Source organism: Athene noctua, chromosome 7 (assembly GCF_965140245.1).
Source record: "Athene noctua chromosome 7, bAthNoc1.hap1.1, whole genome shotgun sequence".
NCBI lineage: Eukaryota > Metazoa > Chordata > Aves > Strigiformes > Strigidae > Athene > Athene noctua.
This window is the reverse complement of record NC_134043.1, coordinates 38,207,054-38,231,018: the sequence shown is the minus strand read 5'-3', so window position 1 is coordinate 38,231,018 and position 23,965 is coordinate 38,207,054. Positions and strand designations below refer to the sequence as shown.

Below are 23,965 nucleotides of genomic sequence, written 5' to 3'. Positions count from 1 at the left end.
ACCCCTTTCAAGCAACCTTGCTATATGATTGGTTTTGCAAATTATTAGACTGCTTCTTCAAATGAGCTGCATTATTTTTAGAAAGTTATTTCAGAACTATCAGTCCTGTGATTGCGAGGCACCTTCTCATTTCCAATCTCGAATCCCGCAATAATTCCGTCTGGAAAGGATTTCTAGAGGTTACCTGATCCAGCCTCCTGCTTAGAGGACCAACATAATGATTTAAATGAATGTTCCTCTGCTGACAGGTTATGCTTGGGTGGGTTTTCAATATGCTAAATGCAAACATCGTTTTCTTCACTGGGAGATAAGAGTTAATAAACTTCATCTGTGCATGTGTTTTTGCAGTGTGTTGGTGTTTGTTGCATACTGTTCCATTCTAGTGTGAAAAGATTGCAGGAACAATGTCTTTTTTCAAGTTTTGCAAGTAACAGCACAGTCAGTATCCACATAAAGAGGAAGATGAAGCTGTTCTGCTCATTTCTCCTCTGAATACCCATAACATCAAAAAATGTCCTGGTGAACATTCTTGGTTTCTATCACATTCCTAATGAGGGGAGGAGACTATCTAATGTTCTTCTGGGATGCTTAGTTCCATCACCTCGCTGCCAAAATGTCATCCACGGGCTATAGGGTCTGTCTGGTCAACAGCATAAAATGCAGGTGATATGTCTTGGCTGTTTTACTATATCCGAGTGAGTGTGAAAAACTTATATTGTGGGCTTTTAAAAATTGGACTTTGTGTCAATGGGACTGTGCTGGGGTTCAGTCTGCAGGACCTGTGTGGATCTTTCCCAACTAGCTCACATGAGTCGAAATTAATCTTGTGTTGCGTATTCTACCTGTTCCTTTAATCTCTGAAGTATCATTACTCATGATGAGTATCAGTACTTGTATCCAAGAGCAGGTTTGGAGATTTATGAGGTTTGGAGGAGCAGAATTATGAGTTACTCTGAACACCTCTTCGTTATTACGATCTCTCTGTGAACTAGGCTCCAAAGACAACAGCAGCATCTTCCCTTTGCTTCACCTCTTCATTCAGTAAACTTTATTTGTAAAAGAGTATCTTGAAAGACTAATCTGATCATAACATTTAGTTGTATAAGCAGAAAAACTTTGTTGTCTGACTTAAATTGAGATGGTGTTTTCATGGAGAGAAAGCACAAAAATGCTTGCTGTTGATGTCAAACAACCATATTCTCATCATTAGTAGAAGCTAGGAGGAGTGGCAAACCACTGCATTTTGTACAGGGCTGAGGAGAGAAATTAAATGAAATATGCACACTCTGAGATTTGTGGCCCCTGAACTGGTGGCAGCACAAATAAATGTAGTGTCTGTTGAATAAAACTTCTGCCCAGGTGGTTGGAGACAGACCAGAAATGGCTTTCTAGGTAGCCACTGAAATGGAGTCTGGAATTGATACAGGAGAGAGAGTGCCAGATCCCTTGACTGGTATGAATCACCCCATTCCATTAAGTGTCAGAGCTAGGTAGATTTACACCAGCTCGAAGGTATGATCCATAATCATATGGTTCAAACTGGAGAAATGTGCTGTGTGGTTTTGTTTTTCCAGGCTACATGAAAGCAGGGAGCTTTGAGCATCTCTTCATCTTCTTTCCTTCAAGAAGGAGAAGGAACAGGGTAACCATCTCACATAAATGAAGTTCTGTATGATGACACAGTCATGGATGTGCAAGAAGAACTGTCTGGGCAAATACAAGCTCTGTTCTCATTTGTGCTGGTACCTTTCCCGCTCCTGGGTTTTGAGTGGTGCCCGAGGGCATAATGTTTGAGCTCAGTCACCAAGGAGCTTGTGATGTTGGCCATATTACTATGCCTTACTATTTCAGACGGCTCTGAGCTTCTTGGCAAGAAAATTACACACTGGGAGTGTGCGTGCAGTATTGACATCCATTCTTCATAAACTGCACAATAGCTGAGGAAAAGGACAAACCCTGGCATGCTTTGGAAGGGTTCCTGGTAAGCTCTGCCACATAGATTTTGAAAACGAGACTGTCACATGCGCATCAGGTTCTGGGCCACCCCTGTTGTATAGGCAGCAGGGGAAAGTGCTGTGTAACCTGAACACACAGTCAGGGTTGCTTCTTTTATGGCAGGCTAAAGAATAGGCAGATTTGAGAGGCAGCCTTCTCCCTGCCTTCCCTGTGGCTTTGACACCCCTGTCCTTGGGGATTAGGAGTATCCCCTTTGGGTGAAAGTTTACAGGCTGTCCCAGTACTGTCTCCTCACTCCTTCAAGAGTGACCCAGGACTTGTGCGCTCTCCCCTGGTGGGATCCCCAGGCCGCCTCCAAGGAGATCCTGCCTGACCTCCTGTTTCTGACATGTAGGTGTTCAGTTCCTGTGTTCACATCTAGCCACAGTGCTGTGCTGCTCTCATGTTGTGGGTCCCAGTTCCATCTATTGGGTGGTGCCACTCTGTTGTTATATTTTATTTGTACTGATCTTTGCATTGTGTCTGGAGGTGTGTATGAGGTGGGGGTCATTCCTTTGACTTTTGTGTGCCTATTGCTGTGTCTCATAGCAGGAGTTGGAAAGGTGCACATTAATAATGTCATTAATAGGTTAAAGAATAGAGTTTCCTTCCTCCATTGTCCATCTCTGATTTCAGAGATTTAGACTACAGAATCTAGATTTATTAGAGACCTGTGGATTTGGCAGATGTGCTGGACAGAAAATTGTACTTTGGTTAGGATAAAGAGATGTTAACTGTATTCCTGAAAGCCAGCATCAGGTTGTTTATTTCATATCTCAAAAGAACAGAGGCAGTTGCAGATTTATTTCCTCTTTTGGCAGAAAAATTTAAGAGTGAAAGATGGCAAAGATTACAAAACAGCCATATTAAAGAAGAGTGGATTACAGAAAGTTTCCTCTCTGTTGATTTTGTCTGTAATATTATATGTTACGTTGTCCACTTCAGCCTCACAGAGCAAATCCAAGAGCCAAGCCTTTCCTTCAGGCCCTGGTACAAGCCCTCTGAAGGGCAGAGTGCCGAGGAAGGGGCTGAGAAAAGGCTTTTCTCTGGAGAGGGTTTTTTTTTTAAGTGTCTATTTTATGGGTTGAGTCAGTGCTGTGGCTACCTTAAAGGATGTTAAGGAAAATCTTTAAAGCAGCTTATCTTTTAGCTGTCTGAACAGGAGCCAGCAGTGTGCCCAGGGGGCCAAGAAGGCCAATGGCATCCTGGCTTGTGTCAGCAATAGCGTGGCCAGCAGGGACAGGGAAGGGATCTCACCCCTGTACTCGGCACTGGTGAGGCCGCACCTTGATGACTGGGTTCAGTTTTGGGCCCCTCACTACAAAAAGGACATTGAGTGACTCGAGAGTGTCCAGAGAAGGGCAACGGAGCTGGTGCAGGGTCTGGAGCACAGGTCGTACGGGGAGCGGCTGAGGGAACTGGGGGGGTTTAGTCTGGAGAAGAGGAGGCTGAGGGGAGACCTCATCGCCCTCTACAGCTCCCTGAAAGGAGGGTGCAGAGAGCTGGGGATGAGTCTCTTTAACCAAGTAACAAGGGATAGGACAAGAGGTAATGGCCTCAAGTTGCGCCAGGGAAGGTTTGGACAAGATATTAGGAAGCATTTCTTTCCAGAACAAGTTGTTAGGCGTTGGAATGGGCTGCCCAGGGAGGTGGTGGAGTCCCCATCCCTGGAGGGGTTTAAGAGACGCATTGACGTAGCGCTGAGGGATCTGGTGTAGTTGGGAACTGTCAGTGTTAGGTTAATGGTTGGACTGGATTATCTTCAAGGTCTTTTCCAACCTTGATGATTCTGTGATCTTTTCAAGGAAGATTGTACTATGAAGGACACCGTATTCACCATTTTGAGTGAATTATCAGCCCTCTTTGGCCTTATGAATACAGGTTAATTCAGAGCGTGTTGTAGGAGGTGCACTAAAACATGGTTAACATACTTGGTCCGGAGTGAAGGGAGCGACATTGAATTTCTGGGTGACTTTGAGGAAGTGTTGTGGGATGGATTTGAAAATTTAAGCTTCTGATTTTTAGACACAGCTCATTTTACATGTCTTAGCATGTTGTAGCACACTTAGTCTTTAGAGTTGGATTTCTGTGTGCCTCAGTGCTTTCAAAGAGCTGTCCCCTGGGCTGTCACAGGATGGACATTCAAGTTTGTGAAGTGTCGAGGACACCTTTGAAAACATGAGCATTGCTCTCTGACTGCCTCCACTTGATCTCCTTTAAAATGACAGATATTTTCCGTCCTTGAAAGTGAGCATCAGTGCTGATGAAGTTTTTTCATTATTGTTATCCATTGCATGAAAGGAACTGCTGGGAACCTAAAAGCTGAATTTTGGTGAAGGAAATGAGCAGTACAGAGGGAAACATTTTGAAGTCTCTTCAGAAAATGTGCACCTCACTAAATAAACAACAGTGGCTCCTGTAACAGATGACAACTGAATTGTGCAGCTCTTTAAAAACAGAATCACAAATATATTCAGCAGATGCATTGAAATAGATATGTAAGAGGAATTTCACTTTGTCACATAAAGAGTCCCAAAGCACATAGGTAAAGGGATGTGGAAAACAGCTGAGGAAGAAAAGGCTGATAGCATGCTGTGTATTATTTTATTTACACTGGTATTGTTTTGCTGTTATTATTTTCTTTAGCTGTTTTCTTGGCAACTATTTCAGTTTCTCAGAGTTTAAGTGGATCAGTGAAAGGCATGAATAGCTACTGACAGAGACACTTCGCTAGGTTTTCTAATCATGTTCATGTTCACCAATGCCACTGGAGTTGTTGAATACTGAGGAATGATATGTTTGTCACACTTCGCTATTCCACACATAAGCCTTTCTGATTTGCGACCATCTGCTTGTAGGAGTTAGTGAATGGGTAGAAATAAACCAAAAGAAACCTTAGTTAAGAACATAAGGCAAAAAACCAAGGCAAACACAAAATAAATTGCTAAACCTGAAAAGAGGTATTTGGTGGGAAACATTAGGAATTCGTCTAGGCAAATTGCATCACCAAGACCCTTACCAGGCCAAATCAGTATAAGGTAAGGTGCCTTGGAGTCCCGTCTGTCAGCTTGCTGATGGTGGAGGAGTTTGTTTGTCTTAGTCCCTCTAGAGCCTTGGGCAGTGGAGGCAAAGGGCAGGATACTAACATGTATCAACTGTAATGGCCTTTTCATGAAGGCAACAGGAGCTAACAGCTTCCTCACTTAGATTCAGTGGTTTTCTTTTCCTTACAGCCAAAAAAGTTACATCCCAACTTGTGGAAATATGAAAGAACTTGTTTCTTGTCTGATTATCTAGCATAATTCCCAGTAACCGCTGTGATTCAGAGGCAAGCACCTTAATATTCCTGAGAAATGGCTCTCAGAAAGTACTTCTGATTCAGAGAGTGTGATTTATTAATTACAGGGTTTTGCATGCATTTAAGTTACGGTGCAAAATGAAGCTTAAGAATCCCTTTGTTCATGAAGTTCAGAGGCTCATCCAGGCTATGTGTATGATGGCTGTGCTTCTCTGAAATTTTTCTGCGTGTGCTGGTCTTCTCAGACTAGTACTGCTACCAGCAGACCTGAGAGATAGAACGTTTTCAGGTTAAGCATTTTTAAAAATTAGTTTCTCTAGCCCTTCTCACTAGATTGTCTTTCTGGGGTATCACATTAGTGCATAGCTTTAACGTTTCTTTCAAATAAATGTTTTATCTCACAAATGTACAAGATTCTTTTTCTTGTCTGCAGTCAGCCAGCACTGCTGTAGTTGTTAAATATTATTCCTTTATTCTGGCAAACCACCCCAAGCCCATCCTCTTGCACAGCTGTCTTTGCTGGAGTGCACATTAGCGCTGAACCGCACAGGAGGCGAACAGATAGTCTTCTTCATCCCTCTTCTCCTGAGATTGCTGAGTAACACCCATAGAAGCTGAGGTGTACTAAGTGCCCAGTTCTTTCCTCAACCTGAGCTTTTACCAGTCCTGTTTTCTTGGTGTTGGCAAGGTTTGCGAAGCAGGGAAGCAGTTATATCTTTTAGTGGTCTGCCTGATGGAGCTGGAAACCAGAAGCGGTTGTTAACGCTCATTCCTTTCATTATGTCTGCAGACAGCAGCAGAGCTCTGAGCAAAGGGTTGCTTTTTTTCCCCCCAACTGTATCAGTTGATCTAAAAAAAATGCATATACATAGACATATGTGCACATACATACATACATACATATGTCATCCCCTACCACAAATATTCCTTCTTTTGTGCCCTGTAAACAAAGCTACTCCTGATAGTAGTCCAACCTATCCAGTTCCTTTCCTTCCAAATCACGCTTCAGCTCCTGTCTGTCCTGGATCTGGAAGTGCATTTCCAAGGTGAACAGGGTGCCAGGAGAGTCCTGGGGAGCACTGAGAGTACCACATCCAGCTCAGCTCTTGTTACTAGGAAGCAGTTGAGCAAGGCTTTCGGCGGTGCAACCAGGGCATGGATGTAACCTCTGCTGTTTACTTGCAGGCGCTCGTGTTAATGCCAAGGACAATATGTGGCTGACTCCTCTCCATCGAGCAGTTGCTTCAAGAAGTGAAGTGAGTAAGATTTGATTACCCTGCTTTTGCACATAAACTACATGCTGGTGGAAAAACCAAACCATTGAGAGCCCTAGTAGGTAGCACGACGACGCAAACAGGGAAAGCGTTTTCTGTGTGCAGGGCCTTTAGCATTGCAGCTGGAGGCCAGCTTTTACAAGTTATTAAGCCTTACTCTGCTTGGTTTTCACCTTGTGGAATGCTTTATGTTACCATAGCAAGTCATATTGATCAACCATCAGCTGGAGTGGGTGACTGGGACTGAAGCGGGATAGAGTCCACAGTGCTCTACAGTGGTCACGTCACCTTCAAGCGGTGAAATAAAGAGGAATAAGTCCACATGGATGTATGCATGCTGTGCGTGTGCCAGAAGGGAGTGGATGTGTATGTGATCCAACATGCATTACCGCATAGTTTGTTTTGGTTAATTGCATTTCAAGGCATCCGTTAGGTTTTCTGTTAATACATTTGATTCATGCATAAAGGAGGCTTAGCTCATATTTTTTCTACCTGACAATCAGAAATCTTCTGGCATCTTGTTGTACTTCTTCCGTTGCTATCTCAAAAAGGAGCAGCAATAACTATCAGGAATGCAGCTCAGGCATGACTGTGTTTTCAACTGCACCATTATTCTTGGCTTTCCATTTTGGACCTCCCTGTTTACTTTTATCCTCCTAATACTTAGTTAACACTGAGCTCAACCGAACTGGCTGCTGGGGACGAGGGGAGGGGTTGTAAAAGAGACAGAGGGTGGCTGTCTTCCAGAGATTGATGGACTTGAATCACCTCCGTAACAGTCCCAGTGCTTGCCAAGCCTGGAGGCAGGAATCCTGGGCTCGCTTCTGAACTCGGGCATTGTTTGGCTGCTGGCTGAGCTTCCCAGCTGCTGGCATCCGCTGAAACCCTCTGAAAGGAATATCTGATAGAGTATGAATGCTGTAATGAGGCAAAATACAAAAAGCCATGTTGGAAAACAAAGATCAGACTTAAACCTTAAAAAACAGCCACAATCTTTCTGGTGCGGGAATTGCAGTGTGCTTGGTTTCTTTTTTTGGATGTGTCAGAGTACATGATTTTTATTGTCAGTGACAGTCCTAACAGAAAGTGTACGTCTTTCTGTGGGTTTGTGTCTCATCTTTAACTCTTCGTCAGCTGAAGGCCAATTGCACAATAAGAAACCGTCTTCTGTTGTGTCAGCAGTTATGGTACCTCAAAGTGAGTGCCCAGGTGCAATAGTGAGGCAGCAGGGGAAGGCACCAGTCTTTGATGCCTTTTTGTGGTCTGGTATATATTTCATAAACACACAGAGCTTTCTTCTCCTGATCTTTTTTTTTTTTTTTTTTTGGTTGTTATTTATATGATCATTGCTACTTTAGTAACTTTAGTAACAACTTTGAAACAAGAGTCAGCATTTTGAGGCTCTTTTGGTGCTGCTTTTACTTTATTACGCAACCTAACAAATGTGCAGCTTCAATATAATAGGACAAAACTGATGGTGATAGTAGTAGGTAGCAGTAGGTGAATTCATAGTTCATATTGATTGTAGGAGATGAACTCATGGTCCAAAAGTTGACCGGTAGGACTTGATGTTGCTTTTGAAGTTCCTGTGAACACAAATGCTTTTAGAATGACTATCTATGAGTTTTAGGTTTTATTATCAATCTTTTACCATGAAGCTTTCACAGGATTTAGAAGCTGTCTCCTTGCACCCTTCTATAGATTTATTAAAAGCACAAACACATTTTTACTTAAGTCTTATTGATTTTTCAAGTGGGCTTTAGGGATTTAAATGTTTATTTACAAATCAACAGCCCTCAGGTGTGTTTGTGCAGGATTGTTGATGGATGTATCAGCTTTCAGCCGTATACAGTCTGAAAAAGAGATTTGATTCTGATAACTTGGGATAGCTACAGACACTGAACACAAAGGCTTACACCATGGCATGGACTGCATGCACATGTAGAGATTATGTTAATAAAAAGGGATACCTCATGCTCTCAAAAACAATAAAATTAAAACTTCTTCATAAATATTTTAACATCTTGATCCCAAATCTGTTAGAGCAGCAGATTTGCAGATGTAAACAAAAATGTGCAAATGTTTTTTTAAAAAAAGTCTAAATATTTTTAGCTTAGACTTTTCAGTCCTTACTATTTACTTTTAAACATTCTCCTGTAACATTTTCTTTCCTTCATTAAGAGTCAAAGTGCATGAATTTTCCTGTTGATTTCATGTCCCAGCTGGGGAGGTCTCCAGTGAATTACATTTAAATGACTTTTAAAAATAGTAGGCCTGTAATTTGAAAAACAAAATCTTGTTGAGACATCAACAGTGATATTACTGGTGTTCCTAAGGGATGCAATGTCACTAAATGAACAAATCTGTAGAGGACAGTTTGTGAGATGGCTGTAGAAAATGAAGACAAAGAACTAAAACTCCTAGTAATGGACGTATTGTCGATACAGACTGCAGGCACTCTCCCGGGCCATTCTAGATATAAAAGTGCTATTTCAAGACACTGTATGGGTGTGTTACTAATTAATAACATTTTGGCTGGGCTTACCAGAAAACTTTTCAGTTTATGGAGAAAGAATAAGGTACTATGTAGGACTAGGGCTCTCCCACTTACCAGCTGTGTGTTGTAATTAGCAGACAAGGCTACTTGAATGCTACTGTGTCCCAGTGGTTCCTTTGTATTTTGTTTGTTGGTGGGGAAAAAAGGAAGAAGAAACAAAATGTAATTTTGAGACTTGTTTTTTCATCTGAGTTGCTTAATGGCAGATGCATGAGTAGAATCAGAAAAGAAGTGATTTTTAATTCTCCAGTGAGGCAAGTCTCTTAAGAGAGAACAGAACATTTTTTCACTGGGAAATATTCACTTTTAACCAAGAAAATTAACCTTAAAAGATGTTGTTTGATCTCAAGCTGACAGAATGGATGTTGCAGTGAAGACCCTTGGCCTGGCATAGCCCTTGGGGAGGGAAGGAATGCTAATGCTAACGTGGGGACACCGGCATCAACCCTTGCCTGTGATTCTCATGTTTTTGCAAAGCTAAAATTTTGTTTTCACATATTCAGTTTTATTTTCTCCCTTTTCCTGTTTATAAATAAAACTTACACAATTTGCTATGATTTTACTGTCCAACATTATGATGTGGTTTTCATTTTGTAAATAATTTCTGTAGCAGTGAGCTCAAATAAGTACATTCATTTCTTCAATGAGAGCACAGTTGTGATGACTGAGGTACTGAAGATTAATCGATGAAGCAGGTTGGGCTCTCTGCACAGGCAACTTTGTACATACTAAAATCAAACTGGGAAATTTTGATTGTGAGGACACTGCTCTAAATGGCAGCAGAGGTGACGTGTACTCTGGCATCTGAATCAATGATGCCGTTTCACTAGCCTGAGAGGTTGTTTTGATTGATTGGTCTCTCTCCCTCCTCCTGGCCATGTCTGATATGCAGAAGTAATATGCATAGGTAATATGTGCGAGCTGTCAAGGAGGTGGGCCATGTATTTACCAAGTGCTTGGTTATTAATATTACTGTGTTGCCGTTGCAGGAAGCAGTGCAGGTATTGATTAAGCATTCAGCTGATGTCAATGCTCGAGACAAGAACTGGCAGACACCATTGCACGTGGCGGCTGCAAACAAGGCAGTGAAGTGTGCAGAAGTCATCATCCCCATGCTGAGCAGCGTCAACGTCTCTGACCGAGGAGGGCGGACGGCATTGCACCATGCAGCTCTCAATGGCCACATTGAGGCGAGTTGTTTAAGAGTGTAATTGATTGTTTGTTTGCTTGTTTATTTTCTCAGTTCAAACAGTTGACCAGCTGTGGCTGGGTCTAGACTGAACCCTGAATCCCTGACTCCCATGATTTCTGTCATTCAGCTGCTTTCCAAAATGTGTAACAGGTTTCCTACCTGCAGAAACAAGACAGTGGCTGGAAAGTACCTGTGCAGAGCCAGCATGCAAGTGAGATGTGCATGCAGACTTGGAGAGCTGGCTGTGCCACCAGCTCCAGCAACTCAAGTGTGTCCTTGGCTTTTTTGATCTTGACTGCCTGTGAAAATAAGAGTGGTAGAATGGATAGAAGGGAAAAGTGGTGGATTCATTGTGGATTCATTTCATACTGAAGAAATGTTCAGCTGTGTGAGATCCAGTCAGTCTGCTTTTCTAATAAGTCTTCTAGAAAATGTGTTTCTGGATTTTCTACTTATCTTATACAAGCAAACCCTTCTACTCTAATTACTGTTTCTATATGAAGAAAGCATACTTTTGTAAATAAAGCACCTACGCAAAGGGTTTTGCTGGCATCTTTAGATCTGGGTGCAAGGATCCTCTTTTGCCCATTCCACACCTGAAGATTTAGATATGGAATAACAACTCAGACTGGAACAGTAGGTTTCTGTCAAAAAAAGTTGATCAGTTGTACTGTAATTAAAAGAAGGAAGAGGAATGGTAGTTCCTGTAAAACACGTGGCATTTGGACTTTAAAATGCTGCATTGTAGGAAAGAGATAGTAATGCTTGAGTCTAGCAGTCATGATCTAAAGCTCCTGAATTTTTGGATAGATTGTGTCAGAAATGTTAACTGTGAATATATGCTGTTATTAACCGATCTCTGTGGCACAGCAGTGTACAAGAGGAAGACAATCATCCAGCTCTGCAATTTATTATTTTAAAATGTTGTGCTGAAAAAGGCATTTGTTGAATGTGTTTTCCATTCAGTTTTCTTTATTTTTTTCCCTGATTTTCTTATGTTTAATGTTGGATGACTGTCACTGGGGAAAGCAGCTTTTCACCTCTTAGCCATGCTGTCTAAAAGGCCAGCGTCACATGCAAAGCAGCCTGACGCCTGTCTACACTGCCATGGGCACACGAAAACCACTGTGGTGTGGCAAAAAGTAGACACTCCTTGTTGAAAGATCAAGCAGATTTTAAGGTTTGTTACTCCACAGTCTGGAGGAATCTTGTCCCAGTCCACAAGAAAGCCCCTTAAATTGGTCTTCATTAAAAACCTAAGAGCAATGTTTCAGGCCCGTTTATCTTCCAGGTGGTTTACCAAGTTGAATTTGAAGCACACTGAAGTAGCAGCACCCTGCATGCTCACAGCCCCCTCTGTGGACACAGAACTTGGCCTGGTTACTTATGGCCATCACTGGTCCATGTCATTACTGCACACTGCTTTGAACATTCTTTGTGTAATTCCCAAATTTATCATTCAAAGGCAGGATTTTGTGGTCCCAGATTTATTGCTAGAATGACTTGTTATAAACTGTTGAGTGTGATCTACAAGGCTGGTTTACTTGCTGTTGTTGCTTCTAGATGGTGAACCTGCTCTTAGCCAAAGGGGCAAACATCAATGCTTTTGACAAAAAGGACAGAAGAGCTCTTCACTGGGCAGCGTACATGGGTAAGGCTTGGGCTGTTGCTCCTTCTTTTTAATTTCCTATTCACAAACCAACAGCATGTTTTAAAATGGGCAAGAGCAGCCCTGGCTGTGGAAAGTGAGCATTGTATTCACTCTGAAGAGTGAAAGGTTCAGCTGATGTAAATACACACTGCCCATTTATGGTTTGGCACCAGGTGAGAACTTGGCTGTGATCTCCTTTTTTAACACAGTCAGTTGTGGGCTTTTTGTGTTGTTTTTTTCATTTTGGTCTTTTTATCCTGATTGTAATTCTAGCCTGAAGTATATTTGGGCTTGAAAAAGTACAGATTGTATTTCTGTCAGTTTTTGCTAAAAACTATTTAGTGCAAAATGCAGATCAATACAATAATAAATTTTGCCATCTATCTATGTTTATAAGTAGCTAAGTTATGATATTGTTAGGAAGCACTTCACAGACTTTCTTCCCGTTAGGAGCAAATTGTTGTCCTTTTTTTCCTGAGTGGACAAGAGCAACTGATTGGTCTATTCAAAACATCACTGGTGTTACCAAATACCGCTTAATTAAATCAAATGACCTTATCATTCCTTTAAAGTTAAAGGAAGATTTCTTATAGTGGGGCATTATAATTTAAAAATACTAGGACAAGATTGCCTGTGATAGTGGTCACACTTGTTCAAGATCTTTTGTTGGCCTTGCAGTATATTCCAGATTACAATTTGTGAGGTGGTGTGTGCTCTTGGCCAGGAACTCTTTCATCTGACTAGTCAAAATCTTGATTTTATTCTTGGCACTTTTGGAAATGAGATAATAGGAGATTTTAAACTATGAGAAAAGCATATTGTGCATTTTTTGGGTATACACAGACAGATGGAAAGACTCTTGCCAATGAATGTGATTTGGCTGTTGAGCTAGCAAGCCTTGAACTCCACTCTGTAGAGGTGAAAGGTTTTTATGTTGTGCTGTGCAATTCCACATCTCTTTTGCTTAATTATTTTCAGAAATTCATGATGTACTTTTCAAAATATTTAGATAGCCTTTAAGGCGTAAATTAGCAATGAGATTGTATGTGTAATTTGGACAGAATTTAGATAATGAGACCTGAGCTTCTTGTGTAAGCTTTCACATAGTTTCTCAAATGCTTAAATGTCTTCAGGCACTTTGGACTTTGTCTATGAAGTTTCCTAGTACCTGCCCATGACCAGAGTTGCCTCTGTCATGCCGGTGCTGTACAACTCAGATGGTGCACAGCTTTATATGGTGTTTGACATAATACATTTTTAATGCTAAGAAAGACAGCTCTGCTTCAACATGAAGCAGTGAGGACTATTCCTCAGCCTTGATTTAATTTTTGTGGCTAGGGCACTATCTGGGAAGGTAGACCAGATGGTTTGAGACCTTCAGAAAGAGGAGGAAACTGAAGATACACATGGGTTATAAGTTGCATTTTGAGATGCTCAGCTCTTCCCCTGTATTCTGTAGGGAGATCCTAATTCAGGGGTAGGCGTTTTGCTCCCGAAGACAGATGTCCCATTGATCTGGCAGTCAGCTCTCAATCTGTGTGAATGTTGAGGCTATTGCAGTTATTTTAGTTTGCAGACTAAGTATGTGCGTATAGACTATGAGTTCAGATTCAAATATTTTTAGACCTGTATTCGGGATTTTTTGCGCAGTTTTGTGTTAATGATACAGTTTTGGAGATTCAAAAACCTGATCCGCGGGTCAGTGGATTCAGTAGAAAACCTTGTGTTTGTATTGGTAAGCTTTGGATCAAATTCTGCACTCATTTAAAATTTAGATTTCTGTGTCCTCAATAGTGCTAGAAAAGAGGATACCTTCATTTTATCATTTATTAAAGTTATTTTGTACTACTAACAAAAAAACAGTGTTAGCAGTTGTGTTTGCAGATAACATCAATAGGATGTTGTTTTGGGAGACTTGTATTATTATGGTCCTGTGCTCACTGTTCTTTCTGTAACAGGGAGAATAAAATATAAACTGTTATTTTTAGAGAAATAAATTGGAAAGAGGTGTGGTTTTGTTCTTTTAATAACTGGATAACTAATTCAGTAAAAAGAAATTTGACACATCTGGTGAAGGTGAATGCATGGATTTCTTGACATGGCTTGGAGCCAGGATTATGAACATTTACGAAATAGCTTTTTTTTCCTTTGTAAAACTGTGGGAGCATTGTGAAACAGCAATGAAAGGGGCAGTGCATTAGCAAGAAAGCAGTGCTCTGGGAGAAGTGATGCTGTAGGATGGTATACTCATTGATTACTATCTTTCATCTTCTGAAGGTCACCTGGAAGTTGTTGCCTTACTGATTAATCATGGTGCAGAAGTGACTTGTAAAGACAAGAAGGGTTATACCCCACTTCATGCAGCTGCGTCCAATGGGCAGATTAACATTGTGAAACACCTCCTTAACCTGGGTGTAGAGGTATGTGGTAATGGGCTCTTTGTGGCTTCCATGTTTCTCCATAATTGGAGATATTCTTTTCTTCTTTCGTATGGATGCTGCTACAGACATTGGCAGAACTTCTAAAGAAAATAGTTCCCATTTTCTGGACCACCTTGTGCTCCATGTGGCTTATTGGTTGAAGAGCCAGGAAACATTCTGGAATAAAAAATGTCTGATATGGACAGTAAATTCCAGGCCGCCTTGCTGAAGAAATCAGGAAATATATGCCGTCCCCTCAGAAGAAGATGGAATAATGAAATTTACCTTGGCTCAGCATTCCTTTTGATATGATGAGTGGTTGTTCTCAACATATATACTGCATACTTTACTAAACAGCAGTCCAGGCTGTTTATGTTTAGGGACCTGTATTTCTTCTGTAGCTGATGGAGGGAAGGAGAAGGATTATTTTCACTCTGGAAAATAATTTTTTTTTAGGGCACAGACTTCTCTTAGTGTAATATTGTCAACTCAGTGGTTCAAGCAGCAGTGAGATGACCAGAAGGACCTGCATGAGTTAATCAGAGATGTCAAATAAAGCCATTGCATTTTCAGCTGACTTGACCTGTCAAAAAAATGTCAGAAGTCCGTGTTCACAGGCTGTTGACTGTGAAGTTGAAGGGGAATAGGTGTTTCATGTTATTAGCAGTACTGTGCTAATAACTGCCTTTAACTTCCACATTCTCCACCACTGGGGATATGATTTTTGAGACACCTGTATTTCATGGAAGGGTATTCTCAGTCCCTGAGTCTTTTGTACAATCTGCCTAGTCCTGTTTTACAGAACTGCAGCTGAATAATAAACCAGTCATCAAGAAGAAACATAATCTTAATTTAATCTTCATAATAATGAGCTACTGAAAGTGGTTTCTTATTGAAGTGTAAATGGCTGTGCAGTTTCACCTCCCCTTCACTCAGACACCTTCATTCCCTTTCCAAAACAAATCTGTGGAAAGAGTTCTCAAGCGTGATTCTGTTCACAAAAATTCAGTAGTTGGTGTTTTAATTTTTTTTAAATAAAGATTGTGAGCTTTTTAATTATCCTACTTTCTCACTTATATGTAAAAGCTTTTCAGCTGTTAGGATTTTTGTCATCATCATCATTACACAGTCCTGCTATCAGCTTTAAGCTTTATACAGGCTTTAAGAAATTGCCTGTAGGATAAAAAGTTAATAATAGTAAAGGTAAAGCATTCCAAATTAAGGTCTCTGGGAGTATATTTTTGTCAATGAAATTTACTGGTGAGAAATATACCCTGTGACAGTTCAAGCCTCCAGCTATTTCCATTTGCAGTATGTGATGCATTATGAAAAATGGTAAGCCTATGTCTGTAATTTTAACTATGTCTCCTTGTCTCATTTTAGATTGATGAAATGAACATCTATGGAAATACTGCACTTCACATTGCCTGTTACAATGGTCAGGATTCTGTTGTTAATGAGCTGATTGACTATGGTGCTAATGTAAATCAGCCTAATAATAATGGATTCACTCCCTTGCATTTTGCTGCTGCCTCCACTCATGGAGCACTGTGTCTTGAACTGCTAGTGAATAATGGGGCAGATGTTAACATTCAGGTAAAACTTGCATTGCAGCTCTTCAGTTTTACTTTATCCTATTTTGCATACCTCGGGAGACTGGAAACTGTAATAACGAGTACAGCATGGCTTTAAATCTTTGATGGAAGTAGAGTGATGCTGAGAATGTTGATCATTAAACTGTTTGGATGAGATTACTTCCCAGCAGAGGAGCTCTCAGTGCCTTGATAAATATAATGACAGATTTAAACTCTAGGCCAGCCACTCTCCTGAAGGCATGAACCACTACTAAAATATAGTCCCAGGAGCTATGTCAAAACGTTATCTCAGGGAGTGGTGGTAAGTTTTCCTTCCCCCTGCAATATGGATTTAATTAAAACTGAATCTAAAAAGTTCTTTTTGACTTTCCCGGGGAAGTAAGAACTGAAGGTTTTTTGTTTATCTGTTTTAGAGCCTGAGTTTACAAAGTATGGTTGTTTAGAATATCTGAATGCTCTTGAGATAAATCGATACATCTTGATGAAGCTGAAAGGGACTTGCTGTTACCCAACAGAGGGTACTGGTATAGGTACCAGAAGACTTGAGATCTCTGAGTTCATAAAAGATTTTATCTGCTTTACTTTAAACTCTGCATGTTTCAGTTTACTACCTCTAAAACTGGTCTCTGAGCATTTAACACCTCTTGCAAGTCCCCTGAGATCAGTGAATAGTCAGTGCACTATTTAAACTCAGAATTATTAAAATGAAATTGAGGATTGTGCTTGCCAATGAATGTGAAACCCCATGCCAATAAACGTGAAGTGATGTGAGTAGTGTGGTTGGTACTCTTCCATTGCTATTTTCTCAGCTCCTCGGCTTCCCCAGTTTCAGTTTCTTTCTCTAGAACCCAAAACATTGATCTCTACTCATTGTACCTTTCCTTTCATATGCCTTCCTTGTTTTCTAATTGTCTTTTGTAGACATCCTGTTTTTGACTGCGTAGAAATTTATTAACCAAAACTTTTTAATATAGTGGCTTTTATTCTGGGATGTGTGTGTAAAATGCAGATTGAGAAACAGGATATAGTTCTTGAATCTCTCAGAGACTACTTCTACTCAGCTTTATTGTTCCTTCACTTTTCTTTATTCCCCTTGTTGCAAGGGTTAGGAAAAATAATGACTGAATGGGAAATATTACTTAAAACTAATATTCAGGGATAATATGTCATATACCTGTAGGTTTCTAACAGGTATTGTTACAGCCAGGCTGTAAGGACAGTCTCCTCTCCAGCCCATTTCCTACTCATTGCTAAGGAACTGTTAAACTTGTACACTTATAGCTTCTGCACTTACCATCATGCATAGATTCAGTCCTACTATGGCAGAGGTTTTATCTGAAGAACAGCTGTAGGATGTTGAGCTGCGAGACTTCAAATTGTTTCCACTGCTTTACATGCAAAATGGTTGGGTTTATGTTTTGTTTCTGTTAGAGTAAGGATGGGAAGAGCCCGCTGCACATGACAGCTGTCCATGGGAGGTTCACACGGTCGCAGACCCTCATTCAGAATGGTGAGTTTCTGGGCCTATTTAATGACTCTCCAAAAGATTAGGCATTTCTAAGGTTTCAATTTTCAGTTGTTGTGACTCAAAGTGCCAAAGAACTGCTCTGAGAGTCGCTTAGCTCTCCATCAGCTTCTGGCTTTGAGCTGCACTGACAGGTCTCATTCCAGCATGTCATCACAAATTGAGATTTTGGTTGTTAACAAAATCCTGTATTTCTCCAGCTGACAGTGGTCCAGCTGATCTGTTGTGATTCTTAACCTGAAAATAAGAGTTCAAATCTCTATTTAGGTCTTTTGGCAAAAGTTTCCTTCTCAAATTATTTAAAAACTAAAAAAAGAAAAGTTTCTAATTGTCCTCCCTTGGGAAGCCTGGTGTTGTTACAACTCTTGATCATTTTCTCTACCCTGCACTCAGCAGCTGTACTTTTTTCACTGCCCTTAGGTCCACCCCTCACCACTGTCTTCATTAAGTGTTGAATAAATACTCGGGGGGGGTGGACCAGTGCCACCTGGTTTATTTTAGTATAGCCAGGATTCCTGATTATCAGTCATTTATCAGGTAATTCCTTTGTACAAAAATACTACAGAGCATGACAGACATTATTGTTGGAGATCTGGTAAAAGTCTGTTTCTGTTTGATAGAGTTTGCTGTTACTGATTATTTACTTATGCCTCCCAGCCTTGGCCAGTATACCAGACAGGATAGTCTGGGGTTTGTTGGTTGTTTTTTTTGTTTGTTTTCCAAAATCCCAAACTTGGAACTTGGGTGTGAGATGTTGAAGATGACTGAACAGTTGCACTGTGAATGTAATGACACATTTACACAGTATTGTATTTTAAAATGCAGGTCTTCAGTACCTCATGCTTATTTCGGGTCATCGTGCAAATTGTTGTCACGTGTCTCCCTGGATAAATAAAATAGTAATAATAAAAGGAGTTTGGGCAAACTGGAAGAACTGTGCTTTAATGCAATTTTTATTTGTTTAGTCAAATATGCTCTCTGACTTACAGCTGTTGTGTGTTGTATTTGTGTGTGAAAGGACTGGCAGTTCTTCATCTGTCCTTCACGCCTCTCTACTCTTCTTCAATATGCTTGGGTTTTGCTTCTTTCTTTCCTTGTTTGCTGCCCCTCTGATTTTACTATTGTACACAGATTTGATTGCAAGTGACTTTATGCCTCATTGCCATGGGATGTTGTGGAAGAGAGAAATGTCAATGATTTAACGAAAAGGAGTTTCATTCTGCAGTACTTAACTGCAGTACTTAATGAGTTGGCTAGAGAGTCTCAATTTCTGGCTGCTGTCTCTAGCGACTTGTAGAGGACAAATGGATTACTTTAAAACTGGAAAAGTGCAAAAGCAATACCTATCTTTAAAAATGGGGAAAAAGAAAAGCTGGAGAATTTTACATAGGTCAGCCAAAAATTCTGAAATGAGTGAATGAATAAACAGTTTGTAAACACTGAGGGAGGAGTGGGCAATATTTGGCATAGATTTTTCAAGAGCAAGAGATACTGAACACATAATTCTCTTCTACACAAGGGTAATAGGCTTTGCAAACACAGAATACTCCTCTGACTTCTTTGTGAGCAGGTAATGTTTGGGGAGACCTATGCTGGTGGAGGCTCCACCCCAGGGAACCTGTTTCAGCATTTCACTGACCTTAATTAACTGTTAGAAAACATTGTATAGTGTTTTACTAGGACTTTTCTTGTCACAGTTATGGCATTATCTCCTGTGAATAGTGGACATGCAGTAAATATTGCCACGATGTTAGCAAGACTTTTTACATGCTTTCATTTTCTCACAGCAAACTAACGAAGTATTAAAATATCACAGTGTTGGTGCATAACTAGTTGAAAAACTACATTCAGAGATCAGTAATAAATGGATTGTTGTTGAAACGGAAGGTGTAGAGAGGGGTTTTCAGTTTCCCTCCTGGGTCTGGAACTATCCAGTATTTTCATTAACAAGTTGGATAGTGGAGTAGAAAATGTGCTTTTAACATTTGGAGAAAACATGAAGTTGGGAGAGACTGTTAGTTTGGCAGAAGGTAGAGTCAGAATGGAAAATGATCCTGTAAAATTGGAGACAGAAGTTAAATGCAAGTGAAGCAAAGGAAAGATCCCACACACAGGCAGGAGTATCAGTTGGACAAGTTCAGAATGGCAACAGCTGGGTGGGTGGATGGTGGTTCCTCGAGAAGGGATCTGGGGCTTGTGGAGGATTAGAAGCTTGTTGACCATAAGTCGACAGTGTCATGGTGCTTAAAACAAATGATCAACAATGTAGATGGTACTGTACAGTGTACAGGAGTATATAGATAGGAGTGTAGCCAGCAGGCATGAAGTAATCCTTTTGCTCAGCTCAGCGTTGGGAGATGTCAGCTGTAGTACTGTTCCTGGGCTTTTGACATTTTACTTCCAGAAGGATGTGGGCCAGCTGGAGAGGACTGGGGGAAGGGCAAGAATAGTTGGGAGTGCAACAAACCTGACTTACAAGGAGAGACTGAAAAAATTATGGTCCCTTGGTCCAAAAAGAAAACAAGGACTTGATAGCAGTCTTTGCATGGATCAAAAGTCGCAGCATAGAAGAAAGAAATAATCTACTTTTCCTACGTGAGGATAAAACACAAGAAGATAGGCTTCAATTATAACAGGAAAAGTTCTACTTAAGCGCTGTTCAGCTGTTCTTTGGTGAGACACAGAGAAGGCACACAACACACTTGTTTGCAGTATGTTCTGGCTGGACTTGAACAAACTATTTAATGTTGCTTTCTTACAGGTGAGGTTGAGTGGCAGTGCCTTTATGAATGAGGGCATAGTTTCAGCAGTTTATTTGGTTAGTTTAATTCAAGATATCCATTTGTACCTGTAGATGAGCAGCACGTCTGAATCATATACTTGACTGTTGTGTATCATCCTGTTCACCTGTTTCCCACCATTTTTCCCCACCACTACAGCTGGAGAGGGAGGTGAAAATACTGCTGCCAGACCACGTTCAGTACCAGTGGCTGACAGCTTGCTGTGTGTTGGTTCTTGGTCTCTGAAATGTAGTGTTTCTGTGGCTAGACTGATTATGCTGCATTTGCTAGAGAGAAATAATGATTGTGGCCACTGGTTCATGCTTAATCTTTCAGTGTTAAACTGTATGAAAATATCTTTTGCAGGAGGGGAAATTGACTGTGTTGATAAGGATGGTAACACCCCTCTGCACGTGGCTGCAAGATATGGACATGAGCTTTTGATTAATACCCTCATAACCAGCGGAGCTGATACTGCCAAGTAGGTGCCTGAAGCGGAGCTGTTTCTAATGACCAAGTGTTCTGTCTGATGCCTGGAAACACAGTTACTCCTCGGGTTCTGAAGTGTGAAGGTTAAAATGGATAAACGTGATTGTACAGTACTTCAGCAGGTGACATGGGTTTAAAATATGAACACTTGGCAAGTGTGGAGGGGAAGGAAGCCCTACTAAGTTCCTACTACGACCAGTTAAGCGGTTACAAGTAGTACAAGTGCTGCTGCTTTTTCCTAAAGCGTTGATGTGGCACAGTGGTATATAGTGTACATGAAGTACGTATGTATATAAAGTGCATCTTGATCACAGTTATTTCAGAAAGTCCGTAGCAGTGTTTGTATAGGAAATGTAATTGAAAAAAATTCAGATGCCTTTCAAGGGAATTGTGTGCACATTCCTTAGTATCTGAGTTAGCCTAATGTTTAGTGGCCTGTCATACATGTTGATTATTCTTTTGTCTTGTATCTTTAGATATGAAATAAGATAATCAATAGAAATGCAGTATTGCATAGCAGATGTTACTAAGTATTTCTGATAACTACAGCCTGTCTTGATGTTGCATGGTTTCTGATACTTAGGTGGCTGAAATAATAGGACTGCTTTTGTCTGATTTGTGAGTTTGGGAGTATTTTTGAACAGAAAGACAAGCAGTTGAAATTAGACACATTTCTAAGCGTTAGTGCTTTCTGCTTCAACTCAATTTGTTTTGTTTTTTTTTCTCTTGCACATGTGTCAAGACTGCACCCACAATATACATATTGTCAACTCAAACATTGACAGGTGCTTGATTTTTAAGAGTACTTGAGTATTGGTGAATTATGTTAGGTTCTTATGGTCTGTTAAAAGAAAATAGCAAACCCAAAGGTAAGCAAAGGTGTATAAGGCCAGAGTAATGCCTTGCCGTGAAGGATATCTGTACCATGTGTTTAATAGCAGCATCTGATTTCATGAAGGGAAGTTTTCAGTGATTACTTTCATGTCTCCAAAATATAATTTTAGAGTCTTCTACTTAGAACCTATCATGGAAGTCAATGACTATTCTTGACTTACATAGTTAGGAAAACCTACTTTCAGATGCAAATGGGCTGGTTTTAATTTTGAAGATACTTGCAGCTCTCAGTATTCTGTTTGTTTGCTTGATGATGTTTAAAAAGGGTCACATTTTTGCCCATATTACTTTATCAAGTACAACTGTCACTATGCAAACTCAGAAGGTGGAACAGATCTTCAGTTGGCATGGATAATGAAATTCCACAGGCTTCAACTTACGTCACTGGATTTTATTAACGTAGCCAGCATCAAGATCTTGGTGTCTCAGTAGACATGTATTTTTCCTAGCTCTTTCTCCAGTACAGCAGGTCTCAGTCTGTCTCTTATCTTGAGGCTTTAAAGGGAAAATGAGATGCAGTTGGATAGCCCACTCTTAGAATCAGGGTTATCCAGTTAGAAATTTCTATTTCACACATGGGCAACTGGAACATTGATTGAATAAAATACTTTTTCCAGCAGCAGAAATAAGTGAAATAAGAAGTTGGCTCAGAGACACCAGGCAGATCCAAATGATGCTACTGTCTGTGCTAAACAAGGAGCATTGAAATGCTGGGAATGGGCTTTCATATGTGCTGCATGTAAATAACTCTGGCTGAGCTCCCTGAACTGGCTTTGAAAAGAAAATTCTGCAGTGTTGGTAGAAACAACTGCAGGCAGCTCAGTCAGTCTTTGAGGCAACTGCATTTAAAGGGGAAAGTGTGTAAGGGGTGGGAGGAACCAGTGTGAACAGAGCTATAGAAGTGTGATGCTGGTTAGCAGATGTGCAGATAGTGTATTTCGATGGAAACCAGCCAAAGCGCGCTGGTGGAAAACTTGACGTGAAAGAAGAAAAGTATTGCTTTAGATAACTAGGTGGAGGAGGAGGTAGAGGGAAATGGGTGTAGGAAGATGCACGGTGATACAGAATGTCCTATATTAGCTTAAATAAATGAATGCACAGCTAAAAAAGGCAACCTGTTCATACAGATGCAGCAGCTTGGTGGAGCTTGTGCCTTTTCCTTCAAAGAATAGGGTGTCAGATCATCTTTTAATAGATTTACTCTAAGATGTAGATGCTGACACTAGCTAGCAAAATTAAAATTTGTACAGCACCACAAGTCACTCCTAAGTGTAGTGAAGCATCAAGGAGGACACATTTATTGTGAAGACACAGGAAGGATGAGCCTGTGGTTCTGGTAAGAGTAAGTTTTTCAAAATTAATTAAATACATACGTGTATAAAACATTGGAGAGAGCAAGATATCTTTATAAATATCCACATTAATTTTTGTCTAAAGCTTCAATAGTAATTAAGATTTATGGTGAGCCTTGCAGAAAAACAAGTTTCTTCATCTTTGGGTCCATATCTGAAATCCTCTTCCATGAGGTGATCATACACTCCCATCCACCAATTGTCTTACAGAAATGAAGGGCAGATATGAATCCATCTGCTATTGTTCAAGAGTGTGTAATTTTTCTAAAATATATCTGTTGAACCAGGCAGTAGATGATAATCTTGTCAAGATAGTTGGTTTCCGAAGCTCCGTGTTTATGTGCACTTGGAGGACTGCCGGTAGGATATTTCTAGAATAACAAGGTGCTTTTCACAAAACAATGCTAAATGACAGAAGCCAAGATGTCCAAACCCAAAAGTCTTCCAAGACACTAAGCAGTGGCATGCTTAGGGAGTGAACTGAGCTGATTTGATTTGCTGATACTAATAAAAGCTGCTGAGTGCTCAGCTTGTTTAAAAACTGTGTGGTTGCCTGATACAGATTTAGCCTAATGATAGGTGTCTACCTTTTTTTTTTTACCCAGCATGTCCACTCTGAGAAGCTTGTAGTGTAACTGAAGAAAAGGCCCTGTGTTAAAGGGGGAAAAAGTGAAAGGGACTGTGAGGAGTGTAGCTGGAGCAAATAGGAAAATTGGGTGTTTAGTTCTTAGGATGTGGGAAGAAAAACCTAAGTGTCACGGCAGCCTAAAGGAAAGAGTGAAGAAGAGCCATCAGCTACCCCAGCCCCAGGGAAGAGACAGAGAGAGGGAAGAAGGGGAGGCTTTGAAAACCCATGAGAGGTATCTAAAGGATGTTAACTGCAGGAAAAATGGGTTTCAGAAATACTATCAAGAAGATTTCTGCATTTACAGATGCAGAAATT

General features: G+C 40.5%; 1 protein-coding gene across 18 annotated transcripts in view; it reads left to right on the top strand.

The window, feature by feature from the left end:
- ANKRD44 (ankyrin repeat domain 44) overlaps window positions 1–23,965 on the top strand; it is a 143,265-nt gene that overhangs the window by 73,977 nt on the left and 45,323 nt on the right. For all 18 annotated transcript variants that reach the window (XR_012633955.1, XM_074910755.1, XM_074910763.1 and 15 more), the window contains exons 4-10: window positions 6,479–6,549; window positions 10,114–10,314; window positions 11,880–11,967; window positions 14,245–14,387; window positions 15,771–15,983; window positions 17,414–17,492; window positions 20,654–20,768. Coding sequence is in view for 17 of the 18 variants with exons in the window: in XM_074910755.1 (XP_074766856.1) it covers window positions 6,479–6,549; window positions 10,114–10,314; window positions 11,880–11,967; window positions 14,245–14,387; window positions 15,771–15,983; window positions 17,414–17,492; window positions 20,654–20,768 (910 nt within the window). In the remaining variant the exon portion in view is untranslated. The remainder of the gene's footprint in view (window positions 1–6,478; window positions 6,550–10,113; window positions 10,315–11,879; window positions 11,968–14,244; window positions 14,388–15,770; window positions 15,984–17,413; window positions 17,493–20,653; window positions 20,769–23,965) is intronic.